At 34.1% G+C, this 11,418-nt stretch overlaps 1 protein-coding gene and 1 non-coding gene across 2 annotated transcripts; one reads left to right on the forward strand and one right to left on the reverse strand.

Moving 5' to 3' along the window:
* Positions 1-257: 257 nt before the first annotated feature.
* On the forward strand, positions 258-1,807 carry LOC110410944 (Stress responsive alpha-beta barrel domain protein). The gene is made up of 2 exons (XM_021420900.1): positions 258-355; positions 833-1,807. The coding sequence occupies exon 2, from the start codon at positions 888-890 to the stop codon at positions 1,665-1,667; it is 780 nt and encodes a 259-aa protein (XP_021276575.1). The 5' UTR covers positions 258-355; positions 833-887; the 3' UTR covers positions 1,668-1,807.
* A 9,018-nt stretch (positions 1,808-10,825) lies between these two features.
* On the reverse strand, positions 10,826-11,069 carry LOC149527544 (small nucleolar RNA U3). Its single transcript, XR_016350963.1, has one exon. It is a non-coding gene; the product is annotated as a small nucleolar RNA U3 (small nucleolar RNA).
* Positions 11,070-11,418: the final 349 nt, after the last annotated feature.

Below are 11,418 nucleotides of genomic sequence, written 5' to 3' on the forward strand. Positions count from 1 at the left end.
CTTACATTTTAACTTTATTTTTTTAAGTAACTTATGAAAAAAAAACTAAAAAAGTAACCAGCTTAAAAAAAAGGAAAACTGATTAAACACACGTGGCATGATCTGTGGCATTCACTGTTGGGTTCAGCCCAGGTATCCCGAGACTACTACGGGTGAGACACGGCCCATCCGAGTCTTGTGCCGGCCCAGATACTTCCAAACGTAAGACGCTTAATTTATAGTAAGGTGACAGACATCGAACTCCGCACGTGCTCTTCACCTCCTTTTTCAACAAAACAAAGACCCCATCGACCAAATCCGCTCCTCTTTCTTTCCAATTCCACCCCAAGGTTTGGCAAGCCGCCGTATCTCTGTGGTCAGTGTCATTCCACTAGCTCAGCTCTTTTACTTCTAATAGTAATATGTTTGTTATTTTCTGGTTGATATGCTTTAGCTAATCTTACAAATTTCTGTTAGATCTGTTTTTTGTTTTTCCCTTTGAATAAATGGCAAAAGGGAACTTATAAGGATTCATTTGGTTGTATCAATTGGGATATGATTATTAAGCTCAGATTTAGGCTCCTTTCCAAGAAATGGGTTTGGTCTTTTTCGACTGATTTTTATGTTTTATTTTAATTTTTGTTAGAGATTATGTTATCATATAGGTAGTTCTCCCAAATGGGTACTTTGCTTATCCTTATCATCTTTTAATTGACAGACTAATGTTAATGCTGCTTTTGGATTCTTGAAATTTTCAAAGGGTTCATTTGAATTTATGGAGTTGTTTTGCTTGATTGGAAGTTTTTACTATATTTTCGTGGAAATTCACCCCAATATGATCTCAAATTTACAGGCACGTTGAAGTTTTGTTAATTTTACTCCTAAGATTAGTCTACTGGTTGATTTTGATGCTTTGTTTCAAAGCTCGCCCTCTCTTTTCCTCTCCATTTCCCCTTACGTATTCGTCTGCCAAATACCTCAAAAGACGCCTCACCTTCTCCACCAAAACTTCAATATCCTCGATCACAATGTCCATCATTGAGCATGTGGTTCTTTTCAAGGTCAAAGATGACACCGAGCAGGCGAAGGTCAATGCAATGGTCAATGGCCTCAACAGCTTGGTCTCGCTCGATCCTGTCCTCCACATTACTGCTGGTCCAGTCCTACGCACCAGATCTCCGATCTCCAATTTCACCCACATGCTCCATAGCCGGTACAAGTCCAAAGAGGATTTGAGCGCTTATTCTGCGCATCCAGATCACCTGCGTGTGGTCAAGGAAAATGTCCTCCCCATCTGTGATGATGTCATGGCTGTTGATTGGGTTGCTGATAATGATCCTGCTCCACTGTCCCCACTGCCTAGTTCTGCCATCAAATTAACCTTTATGAAACTAAAAGAAAATGTTCCCAGTGAAGCGCAAGGTGAGATTTTAGGGGTAATTAAAGGGATTAAGGAGGGAATCTCTGGTATTCAACAGATCACCTGCGGGGAAAATTTCTCGCCTGCAAGGGCTAAGGGCTTTTCGCTTGCCTCGATTGCTGTTTTTACTGGAGTAGAGGAAATGGAGGCAGCAGAGGGGAATGAAGAGTTTGTCAACTTACAGAAGCAGAAGGTTAGGGATTATTTGGATGGTGTTATTGTTGTTGATTATGTGGTGCCATCATCATCATCATCTTCAAGTCTTTGAAAGATTATTAAGTGCAAAAATACTGCATGGAAAATCTTGTTTCTTGTTTAATGGAAGCTTTTGGAACAACATTCAACATTGAATAATTATGAGACGGATTTAGCTTGGATGCAACATTAAGTACATGTATCTTGAAGGCATCTTTTGTTTCTAACTGTTGCTTTTAGATGATTGCATGCAAATGTCCCCGTTTTCCGAATGAGCGGTGTGATTGAGGATTGAAACTAAAATGAATTACAAAAATATTTTTGGGTGAGGCACTGTTGTGAGGAAAATGTGGATTGGGTTGTTTCTGTAGTAATTGTAGTAACACCATGTGATTGAGTTTTGTTGAATTGTATTACAAAATATTCATAATTCAACTTATCATTGGTCTGACACTATACTGCAAATAAACATTTAAAAAATGAAGCTAACTCATGGCGATGGCAAGTCATTTAGAGTGAAGCCTCACACTATCCAGTCTATCAGTGCTTAGAATGTACTCGGCTGGAGATGGCATTTGGACGGGTTGGATCTGGTCAATGGCGTTCGGTTGTTTTTTTTTTTTAATTAAAAAAAAGAGATTCGGGTTTTCTTTTTATAAAGAGATCATATATCAATTAATAAGTTAAATACTCGGATGTAAGTTTGGGTTATTTTTAAGTTTGCATCAATTTGAATTTAAATTATTGATTTTAAAATCAAATTATTTTCAGATTTGTCAATGTAAATGAGGGTTTAGTTATTATAGGGATATAACTTCTATGCTATTTACCGAAGATTTAGAAAAAGTTTTGATTTAAAAGAAGGACCTGAAATGATTTTAGAAAGACCAAAAACTTGAAAGATTGTAACTTGGTTGTGTATTTGTTGTTTTAACTTTGAATCATGATAGACTTCTGCACATTTGATTTGTTGATTGGTGTTGAATTTCTTGCTTAAAGAGAGAAAAATTGGGATTTGAGTTGAGAGGGGTTAAGGAGAGTTGAGGAGAAAAGTTAGGGTAAAAATGTGATAGAAAGTAGATTAATTAAGTTTTCGGCAAATTCCACATCTTCCGTTGTAATCATTCTTGAGCATCGAGAAGCATCTGGTGGAAACATTTAGTCTGAAATGTGATCAGGAAACACTGCTAAGTTATCAGCTTCCCTGACTATATAGTCGTTTTGACTTGGGCTAAGTTTCAGGTTGTTGGTTCAGTTGCAAAGCTGTGGTCTTGGGCTAACTGAGATTTGATCAATAATGAAAAATTTCCCCACACTTTAGGAGCCCAACCTCACTGTCGGTCGGATGCAGGTTTCTTACTTCCATTGCCCTGCTCTATTTGCTCACTTTTGAATTCTAATTATCTTCTTTTGTGTATAAGTTGCTTTGGAGCCAGCTTACTTTAAAACTGAATCAATGACATCAATTGTTTTCTGCACATGATACTTGTCAGTTTGTTCCTCTTTCTAAATATTAGTACTGAAAAGATAAAACTTTGAAGGATTGGTTCCCTATGCATGTTTTCATTAAGAACTCGCACGAAAGGATTGTTAAAGAGATTTTGTCGTTGGATTATTGTTTTGGGTCATCCTGAATTACAACAAGATTTTAATTTGACCAAAATTAATGGCTATTAAGACTGCACTTCAAGTTTTTTTTTAATTCATCTTGGGTTGGTAAGAAAATTTTTAATTAAGTGTTTAGACTTTGAATGTATAATAAAAAATTCTAGATCATGAGATAAATAGTAGATTATTTAATGAAATCAACAGGTAAATAGAAGCTAATATCTTTGTTGATTCTTTTGTTAAAACGACATCTCACACTCAAATCTGATCCAACTTTTGGGTGGTCACCCGTGGTCTCTGCTTACTTGATTTTGCCTAGGGCCTTGAAATAGGTGCAAATCGTTGACATCCTAATTAAAGAGATTTTTTTGGTGAAATATTTGATATGAAAAACAGTTCAAACAACTTGGTAATGCCTGAGCTTGATTCGTCCAGAGCTGGCGCCAGGCATTGCGGTGAAGGCGCTAATTTCTCTCATGTTCGGTTTCCAAGTCTCTATTAATTGTTATATAATTATTTATCATGTATATAAAGTTTACCAAAATTAATTATGCCTGCGTAATTAAAAGACTTAATTAAAGTCATTTCTTTTTACTTTGAACAAAAAACTTAACGTAAAACAGCAAACTACGTTATCGCTGCGGCCCTTTTTAATAACTTGTTCTGTCCTTACTTTTGCCATTCACGATATTATTGAATTCTTGGACTATTAATTTGAGAAAACCTGCAGACTGCAGAGAAGTGAAGATGTGGCACAGTCCTTTTGCCTTTGTTTTGGCGTGATTCTGGGTTCCACGCTTCCTGCATTCCAATAACTTGTCATATTCCTGAACCAAGTCGTTGTTGGTTGCGGATGCAAGGGAAGATTCTCTTTGCTCCCTCTTCTCTAAAAGCATACCATATGTTTTTCTTTTTGGCAAATCAATCCACTAAGTTTGGAAAGAATTAATATTGTTTTATCATCCTTTTAAAAGGTATATCATATCGATGGTTAAGCATTTAAATTTTAGATATAACATCTAAAAAGTTTTTAAATTATTCATAAAAAATTAAATAAATTTTTATATTTTTATTTTGAAACAAATAAGTTTTTATGAGTAGTGATTGACTTAATTACAATATTATTTGTTATTTTAGATCACGTGACGCAGACGTAACATGTTAAAATATCATAATTGATAATAATGTAACATGTTGATATATTATAACTGACGATAGCGCGATATGTTAATTTGATATGATAACTTAACTATGTAACATTTTTTACCCTTCACATCAAAATTATATCAATTCAACATCATATGGATATAAAATGATAAAATAACATTTTTGACAAATGATAATTAATCAATTATTAGTGATAAAAATTTATTTGATCTAAAATAAAAATACAGGAACTTGATTGGATGTAATAAAAAAATAAAAGTTTATTTGAATCTTTTTAAATAATTTAGAAGTTTTGTTAGAGTATATTAAATGAATAAATAATTTTCATCTAATCTTATGTTTGGAATTTAAAAACTTGACCTTTATAGGTATATAAAACAATAATTTTCAATATAATTAGTATTCACTTTAATTAGATTAACCAAGTAACGTTTAACTAGAAAGAAGGAGGATAAGTTAAACATTAGAGGGAAAAAAAAATAAAACAAGACAAGGACAAAAAGGTGCAGTACATGGGAAGCAACACATTAAAACCTAAAGCCAAGAATTATTGACAAACTGAGAGAACGTTGATCATACGGTACTTTGATTAGAGCTTCTGGTTGATCATTGACGCGACGACTTTCTTGGTAGGACGTAGTAACCACGTGGAACAAGTGGCGATGAACCTGTTGACTAATTAAGTTAAGTAGAGTTTGATTATCGGATCCAAACATAATTGCAGAATAAAAATTTAAAGGAAAGAGAGTAAATTAGACGAAAATGTACCATATTATTGATTACTTATTTTTACACTAATACCATTTTAATTCCATAAAAATGTATGATTAAGTTTCATAAATAAATCCCATTCTTTAACCTTCGCTTAACAATTTATACTTTTAAGCTGAAGTTTTTGAGATATCAAAGAGTATCTTCCTTGATGATAGTTTTCAAAATTCAAGGACTGACATTTTTATTTTAAAAAAGAAGTATTTAATTTCAAACCAATTCAATAATTGTAGTACATTAATTGATGTACTTTGCTATGTAACTTAATTAATCCTAGTCAAGATCTGTCGAAAATAAATGACCAACGTGCCAATTTGCACTCTTTGTAGACGGGTTACCTTAAAATGGAAGATAACCACGATAGGCCAGTGATGCAGCCTGCAAAAATCTTAAGCTTTTGTTCAGCAATGTTGTGGTTTTTAATCAAAGGCTTTCAAATACAATCCTTCACATACCTGGGGAACAGAACTGGTCCAGGATTCCATTTATGTAGTTCACCAACTCTCTTTCTAACCACATGCAGAAAGCTAATTAAATTTGCCAATTTGTGAGTTTATTAACAGCTTGATCAACGTTCCTTTCAACATCACACTTTTGCTTAATTAGGACTCTTAATCTCTTCCCATGTTTCTATGTTTTTCTTTCCTTGTTTTTTTTTTTTCCAACCTTAATTAGCATGTACGTTACCACCCTGGAAACATGGATGGTTTGCATGTTTTAAGCAAGAAATGAATAAAAATTTTGATAACGACCTAATTAAGCGACAACTAATTAATTTATTAATTGTTTTACTTAATCAGTATATAACATCCCTCAAAGGGAAGAATACATTTTGGTTGGGCTATACAGGGACCAAGATATTGACTCAATTAAATAAATGAAGCAAGCTTAATCATTTTCCACTCACTATTAATGTAGAATACTAGGATTCTAAAGACAAGTAATCAAATCAAGTATTCTACCCATCGTTTACTTTTTGAATTAGTCAATGCTAGCTATTGATCTCTACCTGTATACGTACTTGCCATTGGAGGGTCTAAGATTTCTTGAGTTCAAAACTCTAGGAGTATCTTTTTATTTTGTTATTAGTACAATTCTAATTGGAGGAAAGACCCTTTAATTTGTTCCTAACATATACCCAGCAATTACTTGGAGTTTTGGAAACTTTTCGTCAAGGATGCATGCTAAGCCGCAATGTTAATGGTAAAGGCAACTTTTTGAAACAATAAGTGACATTGAACCTTTTTCACTCATGTGCAACAATCTTTTCTTGATGTGAAATGCAATTTTACTTTGTTCTTAAATATTTTCCCCCAAACTTTTTACTAGTTTTGTCCACAAAACTAGAGGTCAATGTTCTTCACTAACATGTGCTATGTGATAATCACTATTGCAGAGACTTATTGAATAAATTAATGCCAATATTCACTTTAAATGGGACCTGTTCAGCTATTAATTGTGCTTTAACGATTGATTGATGATTTCGGGTTTTAAAAGCAGTGATTGATGGATGGTTAATTAATTTTGGAAAATGATAATAGATGGACCATCAAGAGGTGCTTGCCATTTATTTAGCTAAATCCAGTAGTCATTGCCCTGTAGCATCTGCAACTTTCTCATGTTCGTTTCGAAAAGTGAATTTCATTGGAAAGGGAGTAGCCCTCCCTAGCAAAGGTACAAAAATGAGGATCTGAGGTCATTGTACAGCAGAGCAGCATAACAAACTCAAAACCTCGACATTCTCTGTACAAAACTATAATTTATCGTTCTCATGCAACGTGTTCATATTGGCAAAGAAAGTTCATGCATCGGATTCTTTTGGTTTTTGGCTTCGCAAAGAAAAATATCTCACTTTCTTAAAAAAAATATTGGAATTATGTAAAAATTCCCCGTGGACGTAGCAATTGATTGTTTATGGTTGTATCGCTTGTAGGTGAACTTTCCTTTGTTTTTTGCTAGTCATCATTGAATATATAGGATTGATCGAGAGTTTTCAAAATGATGTATAGTTGGACCATCTGGAGGTACCTGCCCTTTTTTTAGTTGAATTACAGTTGTCCTTGTCCTGTAGCATCTGCACTTTCTCAAGTAATGTGTTCATTTGGGTTCTTTTGGTTTTTTGATTGGATTAAAAATTAAATCTCACTTTGTTAAAGAAACACTTGGAGCGGAGTTAAAATTCCTTGTGATTGCAACTGGTTGAGGGATGTCTGATATTGTTATCAACAATTCAACAAAACCAGTCAATTTCTTTCTCCTCCGTAAACAACAACAACATTGTGCTCGCTCTCAAGAGAATGATAACCACGCACTCATCATAAAAATGGACCCAATTGAGGCAGTGGATGCATATGATTGAAGTAGAACTAGTCTTCAATGAATGTCATCTAGGGTACAGGAGGTAGTTGCTTAAACATGTTTATTTTTTGGGGTTATTTTTGTCTCCATTATCAATCATTGCAGGTAGGAGGTTCTGCCAACCTCCTTGGTTGTGGGGGTTGTAAATGTTTTTGGCTTGGGGAAGTCGGGTGATATTTTGAATCTGCAGATTCATTTTTCTATGTCTGCAGTCTGTGTTTAGGTGGAGGGAGGTTCTGGTTCCTTCCTTTCATGTTTGTTTTCTGTTTTTATAATGAATGAATACCAGATTTTCAAAACCAAAAAAAAATAAAATTGTTTGGTTGCCTTCGTAATCAATCAGTAATCACGGCAGCTCTTATTTTAGCCGTGGTACAATTTGGCAAATCCTGGGTGCTAAGCTGTCTATAATATACCCGCAAGCATGAAGCCATGAACTGTGTTCTCCCCCTGAATCTGAATGCCTTGTACACTTACCTAGCTGCTATTCTCAAAAATGTGTAATTCATTACCTCTTTGGCTGTAGATTCTTTCCTTCTGTTGAGCTTGTCGTTCTGCTCAGATTTTACATGTTGTTCCCATTCTGCTTTAACTTTTTGCACAGATGCCATTTCTTGGAATAATTATGACATGTTCAAAACAAAAAAAAAAAAAATCACGCTCATCACGTTGCCATTAGATGTGGTCCAATCTCAGCAGTCTCAAAGATGATCGTTTTCTCTCTCTGAGGCTCAAAAGTCCGCAAGCGAGTCACATGGTGTTAAAATAATATCACGTAGCATAAAAACGAAACAGGTCAGCTAAAAAGAATTGGGCGCCTTACACAAAAGGAAGCCTAGTGATAGGGATTTTTCGACCAAAAACAAGGAACCGTCCACGTAACTGATCCGGTGTTAGGAATTATTAATTGTATCTTCAAGGATCTGAGTGATATGACGACGTACGGCGAGAAGCCGAAAAAAGAGACAAATTGACTGTAGGAGAAGCAAATTTGTTGGAATTAAAGCATCCATGGAGCGGAACCAGCGGGTCCTTTTGCAATCAGGGAAGGGATGGAACCCTTTGAAGGCTTTCCCGTCAGTGAGGTTAGGTAAATGATACATTGCAATCAAATGGAAGAGGCAGGTGAAGTCACGTGGGGCTTTTTGAACGATAGTTATGCGAAACACGGCTATTGGATGGCATGCTTTTTACAGTTTTCACTTGTTCCATTTGTTTCACTCAAACTGTTACTTCTCTTGAGGGCCATTTACCGAATGCCAATTATCATATTCTTAATTTTATTAATACCCAATATTGCTCTTGGTTGCAAATTGGCCTCTCATTTTGGAATTTGGAACGTGGATCTCGTGCGGCGACTAACGTTGAGAAACAGAGTATGCTAGTAATTATTGTTAAATACTAGTATTGATTAATAAGTCAAGGGAGACCAGGCAATCAAACGCAAATTTTGCGCTTGCGGCATCCTTTTTGTTGGATTTCCACGTACACACGCGGTAGAAAGCACCCAACGAGCACATCATTGTCCCAGGCAAGCTGCAAACCCCTGGATGGACCCCTTAATTTAGACTTTGCTTACTACGATTTTCCATGAATATTGGTGTTGGAGTCCGGGAACTCTCTACGTATATATATATATTGAAAAACCGCTCGGGCCAACACCCTGTTAACGTTTTATTAAACATGAGAATTTATAATGCACTATGGAGCGGAATATGAACCTTCCCTCTTGAGCGTTCTTAATTTAGTAAAATCAGAGGACTCTGAAACTCTTAACACACACAACAAAATGAAAAATAATTTCCCTGGATCCCGAAATTATGTGGTCCGGTAAAAATTAGAGTTAAAAAGAATCAAGGAGCTCAAACTTCCAGCAGCTGCCATCTCCTAGAGACAATGGTGGGCCAAAAAATGCATGAAATAACCTAATGACATAGATCGCCACATGTGATGATCAAGCAATATAGCATGTGTTCTTTGTTTTTTTCTTTGGTACATGATCCTATTTGATAGTTTGTCCCGTACTTACTAACACTTACTTAAATTTTCAACTTGTTATTTAAATTTGTATCCCCATATCTAATTAGACACTAATATCTAAATATTTGAATTCATTACATATTCGATGAAAATAAATTTTAAATCCATTTTTATGTGTATCATTGATAAAAATTAAATTAATTAATTAAAATTAATTCATAAAAAATAAATTAAATTTTAAAATCATCTTAGAACAATTAATGAATTATAATTAGTATAAATTAAGTATGAAATATTTATAATTAAAAAATTATGTGACATATATATTGATAATTTGAGAAAAAATTATTAGGAAAAATTCCGAAAATTTAAAAATCATCTGACACAGTAAATAATTAGAGTTAAAAGAGTCAAGGTTCTCAAACCTCCACGTCTAGCACCTTCGAACAACAAATGCTGGGCCAAAAGGTGCATGAGAATTTAATGACATAGATCCCACTGGTGATGATCAAGTCTTTTCTGTTTGTTTGTTACTTTGACAGGGATCATATTTTCAATTAAATTAAATATTATTGAATGTATGCACGATAGAGAGGTTAACAGCTTTTAAAATACACTATTTGAATCCTATTAGATAATACATATAAATACTTGGTTAAAATTTAAAGTTGTTATTTGAACTCATATTTGAATATTTTAGACATTACTTATTAAATATTCAAATTCGTTAAATATCCGATTTAAATAAATTTAAAATTAATTTTATGTATATAGTTAGTAAAATTAAATTAATTAATTAAAGTCAGTATATAAAAAATATATTAAAGTTTAAAATCATGTTTAAAACAATTAATGAATTTGTGTAAGTATTATATTAATTATAAAAAATTTATATATAAAAAACATATAAAATTAAAACAATACTAAATAATTAAAATTTAATATTAAAAATCATTATTTATAATCTATTATCTGAACCCACGACTGGTAATAGTTTTATTATCCAAATCTGATTGTAAAATATTTTAATTTTACGTAATTGGATCATATAATGCATGGGACTTTATTACAAAATATCTATTACTAAATCGAGCAATTATTTATTTATTAATGATATATTAAAGGTGATGTTCTTCATTTTAAAATCATTCTGGAAATGATCAGAAAAAAAAAAAGGGAGGTCGTTGGTGGGTTTGTAATCAACACGTTAATGATTGGTAAAATCAAAGTGGAATGGGTACGAAAAGAACGAAGAAGGGAGACGGACACTAAACAAAACACCTTCATTTGGCAAATAGTAAACATTTTGATAGTTGCAAGAATTTTGTTTTTGGGAAAGATTTTGCGAGTCTGTCAGACAACCCTGTGACCATTCCAGGTGGATTAACACCAGGCAACAACGATCCTCGACTGCTTCAACTGGTCACCAGGACCAGAGAAGCTGTTAGTCACGCTCTGATCACAAGGACATAACTCATCCACCAGACTTGATATCCTGTCTCCTTGCGCTAAAGGCAACGGAGGTACGAGCCTTTAGAACAGATCTCTTTTTTTTTCCCCCTTAGAACAGATCTTATTCAAGGAAGGTTGTGATAATTGCAAGATTAAAACGATGACGATGATGGCAGAAAAACCAAAGGTAATTAGGGGCCATAGTCATGACATCCACGATGCAGCTGATCATTCGATCGGCTAACAAGCACTGTAGTGTACTTAAGCTAACTAGGCTGTAGCGGTCATACTCTCCGATCTCCTGAACTGAATTATAATTTTGTGTTTGTGATTTAATATAGTGTACAGTCTCTGAATTTCAGCCAGGTTGTAGTCCTGCTAAGAGAAACGTGACAAAAACAAAACAACAGATCACATGCTGTCATTCTAATTTTCCTCTTTTAGGCATCCCAAAAAAATGCACACACCAGCTTCAGTAGAAAGAGTAA

This window comes from Theobroma umbraticum, unplaced genomic scaffold (assembly GCF_002168275.2).
Source record: "Theobroma umbraticum cultivar Fairchild unplaced genomic scaffold, ASM216827v3 scaffold_56.0, whole genome shotgun sequence".
Classification (NCBI taxonomy): domain Eukaryota; kingdom Viridiplantae; phylum Streptophyta; class Magnoliopsida; order Malvales; family Malvaceae; genus Theobroma; species Theobroma umbraticum.

Bases quoted from the DNA above. Each gene is read 5' to 3' on its own strand.
- LOC110410944 (XM_021420900.1), top strand. From the start codon at position 888: ATGCTTTGTTTCAAAGCTCGCCCTCTCTTTTCCTCTCCATTTCCCCTT.